Source organism: Triturus cristatus, chromosome 11 (genome assembly GCF_964204655.1).
Source record: "Triturus cristatus chromosome 11, aTriCri1.1, whole genome shotgun sequence".
NCBI lineage: Eukaryota > Metazoa > Chordata > Amphibia > Caudata > Salamandridae > Triturus > Triturus cristatus.
In genome coordinates, this window is record NC_140594.1 from 791,980,664 (window position 1) to 792,000,520 (window position 19,857).

The following is a 19,857-nucleotide window of genomic DNA, read 5'->3' on the forward strand; positions in this document are numbered from 1 at the left end:
GGGAAAGTGTTGGATAGCGGAGGGGTAATAATGACTATTCCCACTCCACTGAATGCAACAGTAGGTTAAGTGTTGCATAGCGGAGAGGTACAAATTACTATTCCCACTCCAGTGAGTGCAACAGTAGAGAAAGTGTTGGATAGCGGAGGGGTAAAAATTACTATTCACACTCCAGTGAGTGCAACAGTAGAGAAAGTGTTGGATAGCGGAGGGGTAAAAATTACTATTCCCACTCCAGTGAGTGCAAAAGTAGGAAAAGTGTTTGATAGCGGAGGTCTAAATATTTACTATTCCAACTCCAGTGAGTGCAGCAGTAGGGGAAGTGTTGGATAGCGGAGGGTTAAAAATTACTACTCCCGCTCTAGTGAGTGCAACAGTAGGGAAAGTGTTGGATAGTGGAGAGGAAAAAATAACTATTCCCACTCCACTGAGTGCAACATTAGGGACAGTGTTAGATAGCGAAGAGACAAAAATAGCTATTCACACTCAAACAGTTAAAACAAAAATGAAAAACATTAATTATGAATAAAATCATAAAAATAAATAAATACTATTTAGAAATGGAAAATCAAATATAATAAATATATAAAAAAGAAAAATTATTATAATATAATTTACGTATAAAAAATCCTACAAATAATATATAATATAAAATAATAAATAAATGTATTAAACAAATCTTTTGAACTAGAAAATATTTACAAACAAATAAATTAATACATAAAAGTATTTTTTTATTTCCTACCCTATAACACCACACCAATTAAAAAAATCTAAAAAATTAACATGATTAATAATCAATATTAAAAAATATTATTAATAGAAAAAAACTCACAAACATTAATTGACTACACACACTTTAACACTATGATATCCACCACACACACACCTAAATTAAACTCTAAAATGATTAAACACAATTAAAACTTTTGTATTAATTAAAAACTATCAATAATAAAGTAATTAAAATGTATTTAATGTCCACTCCTTATCCTTTAAAAGTTAAAACAACAGACAAAAAATTAAAACATGTACCCAAAATACATATCAAATAATTAAACTTAATTAACAACTATATATTAAGTAAATAAAAACAAATTACTTCCCACCCTTTACACCTATAAACACCAAAACACACACCTAAAATTCATTCCACAATTACCATAGTTAATTGCATAGTAAATAACTAAAATAAATTAATTAACATCCAATTATTAATTCATTACTTAAAAATACATTCCTTCCCACCCTTAACACCTATTAACACAACACACACCTAAAATTAATCACACAATTACCATAATTAATTACCAATGTATTAATTTAAATTAATTAACAATCAATCAATAATTAATTTATAATATATTAATTTACACATTTAACACCATATCATCTCAAATAAACAATATTAATAAATAAAAAATAATCAATGAATTTAATATAATTAAATTACTTCCCATCCTATTGTACTATAAACCCACAACCCGCTAAGAAACTAAAAACGCAACATTTCAATATTTTTTTATTATAATTTCTAAAAATGTAGCACATATATTAAAAATACAAACAATTCTTAAACAAAAAAACCTACAACACATACATATAAATTATATAATAAAATACATAACATTAATAAACAAACAATATTTTTAACAACTATATTTTTGAAAACGATATTAAACACTTCGATATTTTTAAAATCAATACTACTTACCTTAAGTTGATATTCTTGACAGCGAGAATCTTGCTGTCGATTTTTCTGACCCATAATATTTGCGACTCAATATTTTTGATTCCATATTCTGTCTCTGTACCCGCCCTGCCTAATCTTAAGTTATCCTGTTCCCCACTTAGGTGAACAGAGTAAGAATGGTGTGCCCTGGACTCAGTCACACTGCCTGAGCCAGTAGATACGCCTGAGTGATGCTGCCTGGACACGAGTTGGCCGGCGATGGGAACGGTCTAGCTCTGCGGACCAGCCGCAATGTTGCGGCTGCAGTGGGCCCTGCTGAAAGGAGCAGAAATGATCTGCCCTGGACTCGGACACACTGCCTGGGTCGGTAGATGCCTCTGGGGAGTGCTGCCTGGAGACGAGTCACTTGATGACGGGATGAAGCCTAGTTCTGCGGTCCAGTTGCTCTCCAATGGCTGCCCCACTGAGATAATGTCAGGTGCCCGGTAGGAAAACGTCGGGGATCCACGCAAGCCATGTCTCGCTGGACTCCCCTGGGTGTCTAGTTTTCAGAAATGTGTGGGTTTGGTAGTTTTCCAAGATGGTCGCCAAGCCCTGGGCCAAAAACCCAGGTGACCCCTCTTGCAAAACCAGGTTGTTTTGTGCTAGGTCATTTTGATGTCTCCTCAATACGTTTTGTGCCCTTGCCTGTCGCGGGTACTTGACCCACCCACGCGAGTAAGGTATCATTTTTATCGGGAGACCTGGGAGAACGCTGGGTGGTCAGAAATTTGTGGATCCATATGGATTCCAGAACTTTACCACACAGAAATGTGAGACAAAAGTGATTTTTTCAGCTAAATTTTAGGTTTGCAGGGAATTCTGGGTAGGAAAATGCTGGGGGATCCACGCAAGCCATACCTCACTGGACTCCCCCGGGTGTCTAGTTTTCAGAAATGTGTGGGTTTGGTAGGTTTCCCTAGGTGGCCGGCAAACCCAGGGCCAAAAACTCATGGGACGCCCCTTGCAAAAACAGGTTGTTTTATGATAGGTAATTTTGATGTTGCCTCAATAGGTTTTGGGCCCTTGCCTGTCGCGGGTACTTGACCCACCCACGCGAGTGAAGTACCATTTTTATCGGGAGACCTGGGGGAATGCTGTGTAGAAGGAAATTTGTGGATCCACGCAGATTCCAGAACTTTCTAACACAGAAATTTGAGAAAAAAGCGATTTTTTTCAGCTAAATTTGAGGTTTGCAGGGGATTTTGGGTAGGGAAATGTTGGGGGACCCACGCAATCCATACCCTACTGGACTCCCCAGGGTGTCTAGTTTTCAGAAATGTGTGAATTTGGTAGGTTTCCCTAGATGGCCGCCGAGCCCGGGGCCATAAACTCATGGGACCCCCCTTGCAAAACCAGGTTGTCTTGTGATAGGTAATTTTGAAGTTGCCTCAATAGGTTTTGGGCCCTTGCCTGTCACGGGTACTTGACCCACCCACACAAGTGAGGTATCACTTTTCTCAGAAGACTTTGGGAAAAGCAGGGTTGGTGGAATTATGTGGATCCACACAGATTCCAGAACTCTCCACCACAGAAATTTGAGGAAAATGTGTATTTTTTTTTACAAATTGTGAGGTTTGCAAGGGTTTCTGGGTAACAGAACCTGGTGAGAGCCAGACAAGTCACCCCATCCTGGATTCCCCTGGGTGTCTAGTTTTCAAAAATGTATAGGCTTGCTAGGTTTCCTTAGGTGCCGGCAGAGCTAGGGTTAAAAATCTACAGCTAGGCACTATGCATAAAAAGGGTCCGTTGTCCCTGTGAAAATGTGTTGTGTTCACGTTGGCTTTGGGCCGTTTCCTGTTGCGGGCACTAGGCCTACCCACACAAGTGAGGTACCATTTTTCTCTGAAGACTTTGGGGAATGCGGGGTGGGTGGAATTTTGTGGATCCATGCAGATTCCAGAACTTTCCACCACAGAAATGTAAGGAAAATGTTCTTTTATTTTACAAATTTTTAGGTTTGCAAGGGATTCTGAGTAACAGAACCTGGTGAAAGCCAGACAAGTCACCCCATCCTGGGTCCCCTGGGTGTCTAGTTTTCAAAAATGTATAAGTTTGCTAGGTTTCTATAGGTGCCGGCAGAGCTAGTGTCAAGGATCCGGTTCCTCAGGAGCAGTACCCTCAAGAGACCCACCTCCAGGCAGCCTTGACTCTGCATTCTACAATTAGCAGAGTATCAAGATGGCCTGATGGGGAGGAAGGGAAATTAGGGAGGGTACTGCGGGGAGAGAGATCTGGAACAGAAGAAACTGTCTGATATATCATGCAATCTATAATAAGTTATTCATTATTACCTGAAAACAAGAAATCAGTTAAATGGAACTGCTGTCACTATTTCAGTTCTGATTCTTTATATTGTTTCACAGATGGATCTTGGGTTCTTTAAAAAAAAATATCCTGTCTCTTTTTTGTATGTGGTTTTATTTTTGAGTCAATGTTCATGAGATATATCAAGAAATCTTGAAGTCACCTCTAACCTTATGCATTTAGTTCACTTGAATTTAGTTCACGATTCGTTGGATTCAACAAGAAAATATAATAGTTTTTGTATTTCACAACACCACCTTCACGTTGTAATACTGTTGCAAATTCAACCCAAAAAGTCTCATGTTGTCGCAAAACTGTTCGTAAAGCAATAATTATGTCATGAGCAAATCCAATAAGTTTTACCAAGTCTATTTGTCCGTGAAATCCTGAAAATAAGTTCTTATTGCATGCCCAAATACAACCTCTTGAACAATTACTTCTTAAACCAATCTCAAAGCTGTTCTTGCTTTCTGTATAATGGACGATATTTCCAGGAACTGTGCTTTTAAAACAGGAGACCGAAGTTCCTTACCTGACAATGACCGGATCTTGAACTGAATTGAGCTTTCTCTCGCCAACCGGGAATTATTTTGAAGACGGGAGGCAGCAGCGCGAACAGGATAACTACACCGGAAGGCTTCACAATAACCTGCAGGGTGTGACTGGGTGCGGCCGCTTTTATAGAGAGGAAACCAAGTATGGCGGCTGCCGAGGGAACATATTTAGCGCGAAACAGCAACGCGCCTGAGATCGGAAGAAGTTAATTTGCATATTCACAATGGAGCATGGTGAAACGATGTAGAAAGAATACAAACAGGCGTTTCTTCATGAAAATAACGATCCGCCAAAGAGTGTTTGTCAAGGAAGGAAACGATTTGTGGTTATGTATTTGGCAGCAAATGTGACAGGGGCAACAACAGATACAATAAGGTCCATTTACATAATACAGTGTGTGGTACAATATTAGCACATGTAAGCACAGAATTCTCCTTAAAGCATAAAACACGCTTAGGAATTCAATGTTAAATGAAAATCACTAAGACCACAGGATGTCCAGATTAGAGGATCGTGACAGCTAGGGTTCAAAATCTACAGCTGGGCACTTTGCAAAATAGTGTCAGTTTTCACTGTAAAATGGGGTGTGTCCACGTTGCGTTTTGGGCCATTTTCTGCTGCGGGCACAAGGCCTACCCACACATGTGAGGTACAATTTTTCTTGAAACACTTTGGGGAATGCGGAGTGGGTGGAATTTTGTGGATCCACGCAGATTCCAGAACTTTCCACAACAGAAATGTGAGGAAAATGTGTTTTTTTCTTACAAATTTTGAGATTTGCAAGGGATTCTGGGTAACAGAACCTGGTGCGAGCCAGTCAAGTCACCCCATCCTGGATTCCCCTGGGTGTCTAGTTTTCAAAACTGTATAGGTTTGCTAGGTTTCCATAGGTGTCGGCAGAGCTAGTGTTAAAAATCGACAGCTAGGCACTTTGCAAAAAAAGGGTCAGTTTTCAGTATAAAAATGTAGTATGTCCACGTTGCGTTTTGGGCTGTTTCTTGTTGCGGGCACTAAGCCTTCGCACACAAGTGAGGTACCATTTTTCTCGGAAGACTTTGGGGAATGTGGGGTGCATGGAATTTTATGGATACTTGCAGATTCCAGAACTTTCCATCACAGAAATGTGAGGAAAATGTGTTTTTGTTTAACTAAGTTTGAGGTTAGCAAGGGATTCTGAGTAACATAACCTGGTGAGAGGCACACAAGTCACCCCATCCTGGATTCCCCTTGGTGTATAGTTTTAAAAAATGTACAGGTTTGCTAAGTTTCCCTATGTGCCAGGGCCCAAAATCCACAGGTAGGCACATTGCTAAAAACAAGTCTGTGCCTTGTGGGCTTTCTGCCGGCCTGGGGGAAAATGGTGGGGGTGGGTTGCCCCGATAGGCAACCCGGGGTGGGCAGAAAGACAATGGCATTGTTTTGGGGAGATGTGGGCATTGGCATGACCTTTCTAGGCTGACCTCACCCCTGAATTTAAAAAAAACAATTCTTGAGGCCTAGTGGACTTTCTGCCCCAATAAGCCTCCAGGGAGGGGCAGAGAGACTGTGGTAATTGTTTTTGGGGTGGGGGCATTATCATGCCCATTCTGGCAGCCCCACCCCTACATTAATATTTTTTTTATTCCCGGTTTCAGGGGTTATTGCCCCCATCTGCCCCAGGGAGGAAGCAGACAGACTGTTGCATTTTGTTTTGGGGGGGTGGGGGCATTGGCCTGCCCATCTTGGGCAGCTCCCATCTCTACATCAATAAAAACAAATCCCTGGTTTCTGATGGGCTTTCAGCCCCCGGGGCAGATTGAGGGCTACTGACCCCATCTGCCCACCGGGGGGCAGAAAGACTGGAATTTCACTGGGGTGGGGGCATTGTCATGCCCATTTTGGGCAGCCCCCACCCCAACATCAATTTAAATAAATCCCTGATTTCTAGTCGGCTTTTTGCCTGCCGGGGGCAGATTGGCGGGCTACTGCCCCCATCTGCCCCCTGGGGGGGCAGAAAGACTGACATTTCTCTGGAGGGGGCTGGGGCCATTGTCATGCCCTTTTTGGGCAGCCCCACCACAACATCAATAAAAAAACTGGTTTCTAGTGGGCTTTCTGCCCCCCCGGGGGGGGCAGATTCGGGGCTACTGTCCCCATCTGCCCCATGGGGGGCAGAAAGACTGACATTTCTCTGGGGGGTATTGCCATGCCCTTTTTGGGCAGTCCCCACCCCAACGTCAAGAAAAAAATCCCTTGATTCTAGTGGCTTTCTGCCCGCAGGCTTTCTGCCCCCGGGGGGGGGCAAAAAGACTGACGTTTCACTGGGTGGGCATTGACATGCCTTTTTTGGGCAGCCCCCACCCCAACTTCAATAAAATAAAAAATCCCTGGTTTCTAGTGGGCTTCCTGCCACCCTGGGGGGCAGATTGGGGGCTACTGCCCCCATCTGCCCCACAGAGAGGGCAGAAAGACTGTTGTGCTCAAAACAATATGGGGGAAGCAAAGGCCCTTGTCCAAGTGGCCGCTCCCCCCTCCCTGGTGCTAGTTGGTGGATCCCTGCTTGGGGATCCCCTCCTGGGGTGAGCCCCAAACAGGGATCCACTAGGGAAGGGTACTATTGGAAAGGGCTTTTTTAACAAAAGAGGAAGGTGCACCAGTAAGAAGTCCAAACGTGATAGGAAGTCCTTAAAGTTCCTTTAATTCTTGTATGTATTTTTTCATAAAATGAGACATCAGCCAACGCGTTTCGTTCTAAGAGGCAAGAACTTCTTCAGGGCTGAAACAAGTAACAAACAAATATACAGACATAACTACATGTATATGCAACATATATAAACATCCTAAAAATTACAAAAAACACATAAGACCATACTCAAAGACTTTGATATATACAAATATAAATTACGATACATATATATATACAAAGACACATCAGTCAATTATTTATATAAAAACATAATTATACATTCAAATACAAAAATGATATAAGAGCTAATAGAAGACATTGATTCAAATGAAATACAGTGTAAATGCTAATAGATCATCATGAATGCTGGTATATTCATAAATTGCATGAGCAGATATAGTAGTGTCAAGATCAATAGTCTATATTGATATGGAGTATCTCAAATACGCCCCAAGATTAATATCAAAATGTAAAGGAGTCTCACCTCTACTTGGACGATGCAGGGTACATACAATTGTCAGTGTGACTCCAAAAGGTATATGATTCAAATATAATCACACGATCGAATAGAGAATTCCACGATGCGAATTCAAGTAAATAATAAAGATGGCTTTCACAGCACTGTCATTTACGAAACAAAAAAGAAGAAAAGAACAAAGAATAGAAATAAACAATAGAATTTTCCTAAATATATTTAGCAAAACATCAAAGTTGTATTGGTATTAGTAATCTCCGTAAGTATTAAACATATGAGGGGTGACTCAAGTGATAAGAATGAGAGAGTCTCTCATCTATATTGTTTTTAGAAAGTGCGAGAACGCAATGAGCGACAAAGTTTGCATAATTCATCCCAGTAAATCAGCAGAATCACATCGATATTAATAGTATCCAATAATATTAAGCATCTACAGTACGTACCAAGCGGAAAAAATAAGATAATCTCTCATCTAAATGTTTTTTTTTTTTTTCTTTTTTATATGGTTATGGAAAGAATATAGATTCAGGCCATCGACATGAGTTACGAGTATATCCTTCTAGTCAGAAAGCCAACAATACCTCGCCCATCTTTTTCGGTGCTCAGGGGGCTGAGATAGCCCCACAAGCACCGAAAATGAGAAACAGAAACTAAGTTTCAGTTTCGTTTTCATTGCAATGACGATTGCATGCCATGCTCACAATCGTCATTGCAAAGAAATGCAAAAATAGGCCTGGGGAGGTTGGGGAAGCTCTTCCCCACCTCTCCAGGCACAAAAAAGGGAAATCCCTCTGCTGTCTGCAGCAGAGGGATTTTCTGAACATGTGCTCATGAAGGAATGGTTCCATCATGAGCACATTACCACTGGTGCTCATGACGGAACTGTTTTTGTCATGAGCACCCAAAGGGTTAAATAATTATAATAAACATGGAGTCTCATATACAACCAACAAGCCTTCATGCACTGTGGGTGCTAATTGCCATTCCTGGTATTTATGCCACTTCTTTTGTTTATGATCTGAAATACAATCCAGAGAAACGCAGAGTCAAAAATGAGGAGCAATAGAATATAAACCAGTCAATATCATGTGCAACTCAAGCCATTAGAAATAATGTGTCCTCGCTCACCTTACAAGCATAAAATTTCCTCACACGAGTCTGTCCTACGCCCAATGGTAGATCCCTGAAAGGGACCAGCAAGTTCAAAATTACAAGCTGCCCGGTGACTAATAAACTAAAAACAGTCCACTATCACTGAAGCGTTCGTAATCCATGGGAACAGTCTGCCATATTTGAACGTATAATAATAATAGACACGCTGTTGTTGATGAAGAGGTCAAGTATGAAATAAACGCTCGTCATGAATGAACGAACGAAAAAGATAAACCTAATGAAAAAAGACTAACGACTAAACCGCAAAGAAGTTGACAGTGTAAAAAATAGACTGGGTGGAAACTAACATCAGTCCGCATTGGTCAGCCTATCCTTCATCCATACTACGTTTCCACTATGCACCACCATGAACAACTTGGCATGCATTATACATAAATGATTTCACATATAAACAAAATAACTTTTTTGAACTGATCGAATATAGAATGAACAATGAAGTGGCATAAATACCAGGAATGGTACATTAGCACCCACAGTGCATGAAGGGTTATTGGTAGTATATGAGACTCCATGTTTATTATAATTGTCGAAATCTTAATATTTTATTTGGGTTTCAAATATTTTCCCCTGAGGAAGGGACCTTGCAGTCCCCAAAATGCATCAAGCTTGATAAATGAACAGAAAACAATGTTTTTGTTTGATAAAGTGATATGTTTTCATATGTTTGTTATATGTTGAATTTTGTATTAGAGAAAAATGTTGATGAAGGATCATTTTTGCTGTAAAGAATATGCATTAAGTACTAGCATTATGGTACGAAGGATAATGAATTGATTATATGATGATCAAAAGAATAAATGTTTGAAAAAAAGCAAAACGAAGCAAACTGTGGTTTAAATTGTGAGGAATTCAGTATGAATTGACATGAATAGTGCACATAGCAGCCAAGAATGTGTTCTTGTAGATTTTGCTGAATAGTAGCGTGTGTCGAAAGCACACATAGTGGTGCAGCACCATTTGATTATTTTTGAAAATGTTCATCTAAGGAGGATTATCAATAAAAAAACTCAAAAAAGAGTGCACCTCTCAACAAACAAAATAGCCAGAGACTGAAGGACCCCCATCTTGGTCATGAACTGGACACCCCTCACAAGATGTCAGACAGCTGCGTGGTGAAATCTCAGCATGTACGGACCCTGGGTGTATGTTGAAGTGTCTCCTCCATCAATCTATCGGGATGCTCATCTTTTATAATAAAAAGATGCCTTGAGATGTGCTTATAGATTAGTGATGTTATGGATATGTAGATAACCCTGCGACCCCATAGATGAAGATAGAAATGACATTTGTACATAGTGCAGAAAGAGCCCTTGTACATGAAGTTCAGGGCTTTGTGATAATGTTGTGCGCAGCTAGATAAGTAAACAAATTTCATTTCAGATAAACTAGTCCAACATTGTTGTGCACTCAAATATGTGCAAATGTTCACGGCTGAAATGTTATTGTGAGGACAATGTAAGAAATAAACTACTTAGATACATGGGCCTAACCCGGGAATATAACACTAGGGGCCTCATGTAGGTAGCCAAATACCGGTCGGTAACGGCCGAAATTCGGTAAATTTCCCGTTACCGACCGGTATTTAGTCAAGTGAGATGTAGGAGGCCAAAAACCAAAATTCGGTAAATATGAAGCGGTAAATACCGATTCATATTTACCGATTTCTAAAATACCGATTCATATTTACCGAATACATATTTTCCGATTCGGTAAATATGAAGTGGTAAATATGAAGTGGTAAAACGGAAAAAGACATGTAGGTAAATTCGGTAATTTAGAAATCCATGAAATTCGGTAATTAAGAGTCGGTAATTAACACAGATTGAAAGCAGGTGGTAATCATCAACAGTGCATAAAAGAAATCCCAAAATGCATCAGCGTGGACAACATGGCCGCTCTGTATGTCATTGCAAGGCGCCTACGTCTACAGGCAGCAGGTCTGAGGATATGGAGACGGGAGGAACGCATATACAGACAGCGCATCACACTCTTCCAACTGACTGATGCTGAGATACATGAAAGGTACAGGCTACACCCACAAACCATCATGGACCTGATAAGGGACCTGCACCCACTCCTGGACCAGCCAACAAGAAGGACGCATGCCATACCACCACATGTGCAGGTTCTCTGCAGCCTACATCTACTTGCTTCTGGAAGTTACCAGGTGGTGATAGCTGCGGTGGGCGGTGTATCCCAGAGTTGCCTGTCCCGTTTCTTCAGGAAGTTCCTGGATGCCATGATGCAGAGAATGCACCACTACATCAGCTTCCCAAACACACAGGCTGAACTGCAGAAAACTAAAACTGACTTTTATCACATGGCACAGTTCCCCCATGTCATCGGCTGTATTGATGGCACACACATCCCAATCTGCCCACCAGCTGCCACTGAGCATATCTACAGGAACAGAAAGTCCACCCACTCCATCAATGTGCAGGTAATCTGCGATGCAGGGAACATCATCACTGACATTGTTGTGAAGTTTCCTGGGAGCACCCACGACTCCTACATCTTCCAGAACAGTGGGATCTACATACGACTGCTTGCCGGAGAATTTGGAGAAGGATACCTGCTAGGTAAGTCAAAGTCACGCCCCCTAATACTTAGTGCAAATCATAGTGTATTGAGGCATGTGACTGATGGTTCCCTTTAACTCACCTAGGCGACAGTGCATATGCCGTGCGGTCATTCATCCTTACTCCTTACCTACACCCATCAACCCAGAGTGAGAGACGATATAATGTGGCACACAAATCTACACGAAATGTGGTGGAGTGCACTTTCGGACTATTGAAGAGCAGGTTCCGCTGCCTCCATAAAAGCGGAGGTGCACGGCAGTACACACCCATCATCTGTTGCAAGATCATTGCCACTTGTGCAATGCTGCACAACCTTGCCACAAAGAGAGGTACAGAGGTGGAACTAATAGATTTTGAGGACAATGATGATGAATCAGGTCAGCCAGAGGACAACGCTGCTGGAGTGCCAACAGCAACAGATGGGAGAGAGAGACGGGCAGAGATCACATGCAACTATTTCTGAGTAAGTAAGGGGACACAGTCAGTTGTTGTCTGTAATGACGTAGTTTAATAATGCGCCACTACGCCACTAAACAAGGATAATGCCATTCTGGCAACATTGCTCATTCACAAGTGTGAAGTCCAGGGTTACGTCACCCAATAGTCTATTGCTACGCGGTGCAGCATCAAAGTTTGCGGCCACGCGCTACATTGTGGGATGGCACGGATTCAGCCTCCTCACTGGTGCCAGCCCCATGCCGCCTGCTGCTCCTGCATGTTTCTGGGACGGGGGGTGTGATGCTGCTCCTGCTGCTGGTGTCCATGCTTTCAGCAGCATCCCCTGCACCACTTGTGGCCGCCTGACTGGTCAATAGGACCTCCAGGGCACTGGTGACCTGCACCATCCCCCTAGTGATGTCGCTGCTGCAGTGTGTCAGGCCCTCCTGCATGTTCACTGAGCGCCGGCAGAGTAGTGATGTTGCAGTTGCCAGGCGGTTGAGTGCCCTGGTGTGCCTGTCTCCCCTCTGCCGTTCCCGGCGCCTTGCAGCTCTATCTGCGTCCAACTTGCTGCACAACAGCTGCATGGACTGTGACACGTCCCGCAGGCCCGCTGCCATGTCAGTAATCCCCGCCGCCATTGCGCAGATGTTCCTGTCCATGTGTTTGAATGTGGTTCTCAGTCCCCGCACATGCCGCTGTACTGAAATGACTGCCTTTGTTTGCAGGCGCTGTTGTTTTAACATGTTGGCCTCAAGGCCCCCAAAGACCCCATGGCTGTGATCGATTGGTGGTGGACTTTGCTCACGCGACCTGCGGCGCCGTCCTGCACCCGTGTCTTCTCCCTGTGAGGTGGAGGGCACAGTGGTATGTCTCCCATCCTGGGGCATAGTATTTGGCTCCGGGCCCCTACTGTCATCAGATGATGTGTGTAACACACGCAGCCTGGCAGCAGCACGCCTCCTCGACCTCACTATTGCAGGCGGTGATGCTGGCTCAGGTACTGGGGATGCTGGCTGAGGTACTGGTGATGCTGGCTCAGGTACTGGGGATGCTGGCTCAGGTACTGGGGATGGTGGCTGTGGCAACGCTCTCTGGCCAGAACTTGTGCTGCCCGTAGCTGAACTGGCTTGACGGTGTGCCCCCTCTCCTGTGCCATGTGCAGTCCTGCGCGATGTTACGTCTGTGGACAGAAATGCAACATCAGCTCAGTGTACCTGAAGGCATGCATTGCAAGCTTGACAATAAATTGATGTAACACTCTCACATAGTCCCCTGTCTGCTTTAGGCTAATGTGTGTACCATGCATCATTGTTCTGTGCTATTCTGTTCATGGTGGGGGATCCCTGACTACATCTCCCATAATGCATTGCCTGTCTGCAGTAACACATGGACTGGAGTGGGATACTCATTTCACAATGGGGGATGTGGGATAGGGGTAGGGGGGGCTACATTGCTGTGCATTCCTCTTACCTTGTTGGGTGGCGGTTCTGGCAGAGCTGTCGGCATCCCCAAGGCCCACGACACTCTCGGGCTCGATTGTCGACTGCACCAGCTCCTCCAGTTCGGTGAGGGCAGGTGCCCTGTTACTTCCACCTCCTGTCCGGCTGGCCTCCTTCTGGATTTCCCCCATCTTCCTCTTAGTCACGATGCGCAGGTCGTACCAGCGTTTTTTTAGTACGTCAATGTCCCTGTGGGTCACTCCCACAGCATTTACCTGCACCTGGATTGCCAGCCAAATAGTGCGCTTCTCACACTCTGCCACTTGCAGGGATTGCCTCCCAAAAAGCTTCTGGTGCTGCTTCACCACCTCCTCCACTAGCACCTGGAGTTCCTTGGGGCTGAATTTCACCTTGCGCCTCCTTTCCCCTCCTGTCCTCTGGCTGGACATAGTGAAGTTTGATCTCAATAATCAGGCACTGGCTCCCTGCCTCTCCTCTGCACTCCCAGCCTCTCCTGAGTCTGTTGATTGAGTGCACCTGCCTGGGTGTGGCCACTTCCTACTTGGGTGGGGTTTGGTTGCACAGGATTGGCTGTTTCAAACAGTCATGTGATTTCGTTTTTCCGATTCGGTATTTTCCGAATCGGTATTTACCGATTCGGTAAATACCACCGCGGTATTTACCGAATTGGTAAATTCCGATTCTTGAATACCGAATGTTACCGATTCGGTAAATATTACCGAATTGTTACCTACATATAACTTACCGATTCTTAAATACCGATTCGGTACGGTTCGGTATTTAAGATTCGGTACATTTTATTTACCTAAATGAGGCCCTAGAAGAGCTACGGACAATGGTTCGCACACTCAAAGACAAAGCTGCATATCTGAATGCCCGCATGGATGATACAGAGGGCAGGACACACTGATGTAACTTTAGATTTCGGAGCTTTCTAGATGGCATGGAGGCCCCAGAACAATTCCCATTTAGCTGGCTCGAGGCCTAACTCCGGCCGGAAGAACTTTCCCTGTTATCTGTCATTGAGAGAGCTCAACTGGTTGTAGCATCTCGACCCCGTCAGGAAGACAGCCTAGAGCCATGATTGCTTGGATCCTAAATTTCTGCACTAGAGATGCTATCCTGAAGTGGGCCTGGACGCAAGGATATGTCCAGTTTGAAGATCAACTTATACACATATTACCGGAATACACAAAGAGTGCAAATGGAACAGAAATACTTCCTCACAGTAAAATGAAACGGAGGAAGCTTAATATCTGTTAAATGCTATTGTTCCCAGCGAAACTGCATATAGTGTATGGGGGCCATAAGCACTTCTTTTGCGGCCTTGAGGAGGTATGGGACTGGCTTGAGAGCCATTGGCCAGAGTAGAGGAACTGAGCTGCAGATCCCCAGAGAGTTAGGCGCCAGGAATAAGTGCTTTCTGATGGGACTAAAGGAGAGGCGCATGTGGAGCATGATGATCGAGCACTCTGCCCCTCATGTGAAGGAGCAGCCTGACGGCACCGTGGCTCTCCCTCCAACTTTGGAATTAGAACTGGGCACAATGGACACCAATGTGGGTGTGGAGAAAACTGAACTGGACACCTTGGAGACCTGGTCTGAAGAACTTAAGGCAGCATAATAATGTATCCATTCACCTGTGGAAATTGTCTAAAATTTGTGATTGTTAATAGGCTTGGGCACAGTTTTTCCCTCACTTGCCAGTGTTAAATTGTGAGCAAGAAAAATCCAATGCTAGACCACCTCCCAGAGAGATTTGTTTATGCAGGCGGTCATGGATGGCTGTGACCGCTTGCAAAGAGAATCCATCTGTTTGCATTGAGGGAGCTGCTGCTCGAGTAGAAAATCTACTTGAGCAGCAGAAATAAGCAGTGCCCTAATGCGCTGCGCATGGTGCCATTCCTGCTGATTTTCCAGCATGGGATAACACCCTCTGCTAAAAATCAACATAATGGTGCAAACGAATGCACTCTGCTGCTTGAAAAACTCCACATAGCGTGGCAGAGTTTTTTGGTCACTTCTGCCAACTCCTCGCAGGCCTAATTGTTAAATGCATTGTATGTAGGCTTCATTGCAGGGTTGCGTTTTTATATGATGGAACTTCCCCCCTTGAGAGCAACTTGACTTTTCTGGGACACATAGGGGGAGGCCCTGAGTTGATACAACAATGGTGGGTGAGCACAGACATTACTTGCTGGTGAATAGGGTGGCTAGTGTAAGTTTTTTACTGAGTTAATTTGAAGTACCTGGGCAGTGAAGGGCCTCACTAGAGCTAGGACCGGACAGTAGGGACAGGGAAGGAGCCTAGCCTCTGTGTTAGGCTGTTTTTTGCCAGTTGGATGTGGAGGTCAGGTAACCTCCTACCACTGGAGTGTCAAAAAGTTATTTTGGTGGTCCCAGTTGGATCATGTTGTAGATATAATACAACTGTTGTAATACACCTATGTCTGCGGGTACTAAGGGAAAGCATCAGTTTTTCTCTTTTAGGGGTGTTTACCCGAGCTGAGGGAAGGGGAGGGGAGGAAGAGGTACACAAGCACACATCGGGAAACCAACTGGCATGAGTCAGGGAGGACCCCCTCCTACAGTCGCATGATGGTGAGGTGAGATGGGACACTCACAGGTCACCACTAGACAATGGCTAACAATAGACCTGATGTGCCTCATGTAGCGACCTGGAATGTCAAAGGCCTTAATGCCTACATGAAGCATTACAGGGTGCAAACATACCTTCACAGACACAGTATTCACATTGCCATGTTGCATGAGACTAAAAGGAAATGGAGGGAACAAATGTACTCCTCAATGTATTCCTCCTATGCAAGGGGGTCTTTGATATGGATGGCCCCGGGCGTGCCCTTTCAGTACAGATATGTCCATGCGGACCTGGAGGACCACTTTGTGTTCCTCTACAGCCTGCTGGATGGTAGGGAAATAGGGTTCCTGAGTTCTGATGCATTCAGAATGGATGATAAGATATTTTACCGGGCTTTAATGAACATACTGCTCCCATACATAGATGTCCCACTCATCAGCCACAAAACAATACTGGCATGATGTCAGTGTTGACTGAATTGATAAACCAATTTGGATGTGTAGGCATATGGCACATGCTATACCTCACACACTCACAGTACTCTTGTTATTCAGCCCCACAGCATACATATATTAGGCTAGACTGCATGCTGGTGACAAAAACCCTCAGCCCTGACCTACATACAGCTCTGTTTTTGAACAGATTCCTTTTGGACCACACACCGCTATTAGTAACATACATGGCACACAGAAAGCGTACACATTCCTTCTCGTGGCACCTGCACCCTGATGTTGTGTCTGAGGTAGGCCCACATAGAACTGACGACATTTTATTTTTATTTTTTTATTTATTTTTATTCCTCATTTAACCTCCGTAGCCATAGCAACCTCTCAACCTGATCCACCGCAGGTGCTGATGACTTGGTGGTTTCAGTCTCAGCTGTTATTCCTTCGGGGACCGCCCAAAGTACACATCGTGAGCTGACCAAGAGGTTTTAATCATTGGAACTTAACCAAAAACTAGTCTGATCTTATCTGATTCATGGGATTCTCATCCAACAAGTTCCAAAATAACCCAGTGGCGGGCCTACCTCTATAAGCATTTACCCTTTGATCCAAAGCTCTAAAATAAGTAACAGAATTCCACCAAACATTCCAGGAGGGTGGTGCCGTCTGACGCCACAATTTACATATCTCTATCCTGGCCAGGAGGATCATATAAAACACCAACTTATAATGCAATACGTTCGAATCATGCCTCCCCCCAGATTTAGGGGTAATCCTAAAAAGTATAAGAGATGGGCTTACCTCTACATCTGAACCCAGCACCCTCGAAATGGTCTTACCCACATTTTTCCAGAATTCATGTAGCTTAGAGCAGGAGACAAATATGTGGATATCATCTGCATTCGGGGCGCCACATCTAAGGCATCTTGCTTCTCCACCGCCCCTCATTCTTGAAATTTTAAGGGGGGACCAATATAGCCTGTGAATTGTAAAGGAGTGGTTCTTTCTGAGTGCAGCTGATTTGATTAACGGGTAAAGACTGTCTATAGATAGTTGCCATGAATGATCTAGCTCCTCTCTCGGCAAGTAATTTTCCCAGACTCAAGTTGGCTTATCGATCTTCCTATCCGCTGCAGCTAGAAGCTAGCCATACCAAAGAGCCACTTCTTTTTTCCTCGGGGCCACATCTTGTAAATCACTTTCCATGGCACATTCCTCCAATAGAGACCAACATTGGTCCTTACACCAAGAAACCATCTGATAGAATTTGAACCTCGAAAGGGCGCCTCGAGTGATGTTATTCCAGTAATCCCGAGTGACATTCGTTACCCGAAACAATGTCCTTCCAGTACGTGACACCTGTCTCTATCAAAGGACGAGCTAAAATGTCCAGGAAGCACTCCGGAGTTCCAGGGAAGCCCCACACAGGTGCCCACTCGCTATAATATGAGAGGCCCAAACAGTCTCGACAACTTAACCATAATTTGGCCGCCATATATAAAGTCTTCAAACGTACTTTTTTGAAAAATTTAAAGGAGCCAAATTTATACATGAATTCTGATGTCTCTATGCCAACTAACATGGCTTTGAACATGCTCCCTGTTAACGAATGATCTGGGGTGAGCAGTAGCATCCTGCAATTTTTCAACTGGTAGGCCCAAAAAAATAGCTGTAAATTGGGTAAGCCCATACCTTCATACTGCAATTTGCGCCTTAGTTTTTTCCAAGACAAGCGAATCCCCTTACTTGCCCAGATAAAAGAAGAATTCTTGCCTTGAATTCTAAGCAAATCTGCTTTTGCAAATTCTAGAGGGATATTGTTAAACAAGTAGGTAAATTAGTGACACCATCTTTTGTCATGGACACGTTTTCCTAAGTTGCCTTCCTTTTTCATACAATAACCCTTTACACACATTTGGGTGCTTGACAGTGTTATATTAGTTTCTCTGAAACTACTTCACTTACAGATTCTTCTTCGCCTAACATTATCAAAATTCTTTGAACAACACGTACAAGGCCTCAACACTCATTGTGCAAATGTTGTTCTATTTGTCAGGCACAGGGCGACATGGCTGTCTATAGACCAAAACAATGCTGGCTTGCACAGGACTCACAATGATGCTTTTCATTATAAATAAACAAGCATTTCTGGGTTTAGGTAGAGGAGTGATTTGCTGATATTGATGAGGTCTCTAAACGCTGAAGCTTTGGTACAGCACCTTGCTGACTTCTTTGCAAGGGTGTTCAGCTTGTGACCAAGACAGGCATTTACACATTCTTCCCCATCAGATAACCAGGGTTGGAACATTCAGTATGGGGATTCCTGGCTGTACATATACACTCTCACCCTAGAGTCTTAGGTTAGGAACTGCATAGTAGGAGTAAGACCAATTCTGTATATTGTTTTTTATGCCTTCACATTTACATTGTTTTACCACCATGGTGGAACTTTTTATTCTATTCACCATTCTGGTGCTTGCAATAACTTTCACTTGCTTCTGTCTATTGATCATTGCAGCACATATATTTTGTTTCATACAAGAATCACGCTGGTTCAGTAAATATAGAAAATGTCCCTCTTCTTATCCATTTTACATTTCTCTGAGAGTGCTATAGCACAAGTGAATGAGAAAAGGCTTCTAGATCTGTTACCATGCTTCCTGGGGGACCAGGATTGTCATGTTCAGTGGTTGCCAGAACCATTTGCTGGCCGGCCAGGTTTAGAGGGGATTATGGTGGCACTGTGAGCTAGCTGGTCTATAGCACAACGTATTCTGAGGAGGTGCATAGAATCAGTCTCGTACCATCCCAATGTTTTTGGGGTCCACAAATGTGCAGTTCCTACTGTAGGGTGGAAACTACACAACATGGCACTACCACCGTTGGTTAGGTTCCTATTTAATGGATCGCCTGAGTAGTTCAATCGTGTCTTCTCAGAGACCCCTACTTACTTCCAACCAGAAATGTCTGTGGTGGTAGGGAAATCCTCCGCAGCTGAGTAGATCGCACCTATGTATTAGCTGTAAGTAGTTAAAGCTTAAAAGGATAATTCATTTTAGTAAAATGTGATGCAACAAAAGAAATCGGGCATTAAATATATCTGAGAACCACAGACATCCAGTTAGCCTGAAACTATTACACCATGGTCTTCCGGCCAGAGGTGGAAATGTTACCTTTGTGTTTGAGGCACACCAAGAATTTAGGACAGACGTGTTCTATTCTTGGCTGCAGACAATATTACACAGCTATTACACACCTACTCTGAGGATGAAATACCAGATGAGTATGCTTCATATGAAGAAATAGAGATACCTCTCACGTACCAAGACCACATAAATTGGTTTAAAGGCACCCTCCGACACACAACATCAAACGTTAGACTGGGTTCGCTCAGCATTGAGGCAGTGACATAGTTGGTTTTA

General features: G+C 43.5%; 1 protein-coding gene across 1 annotated transcript in view; it reads right to left on the bottom strand.

Annotated features, from left to right (window-relative positions):
- The window catches only part of LOC146785446 (uncharacterized), a 294,542-nt gene extending 289,716 nt beyond the window's left edge, over positions 1 to 4,826 (bottom strand). Inside the window, exons 1-2 of the mRNA XM_085633048.1 lie at positions 4,817 to 4,826; positions 4,572 to 4,714 (exon numbers count right to left, since the gene is read on the bottom strand). Of these exons, the coding sequence (XP_085489174.1) occupies positions 4,572 to 4,714; positions 4,817 to 4,826 (153 nt within the window). The remainder of the gene's footprint in view (positions 1 to 4,571; positions 4,715 to 4,816) is intronic.
- Between the last annotated feature and the right edge of the window lie 15,031 nt (positions 4,827 to 19,857).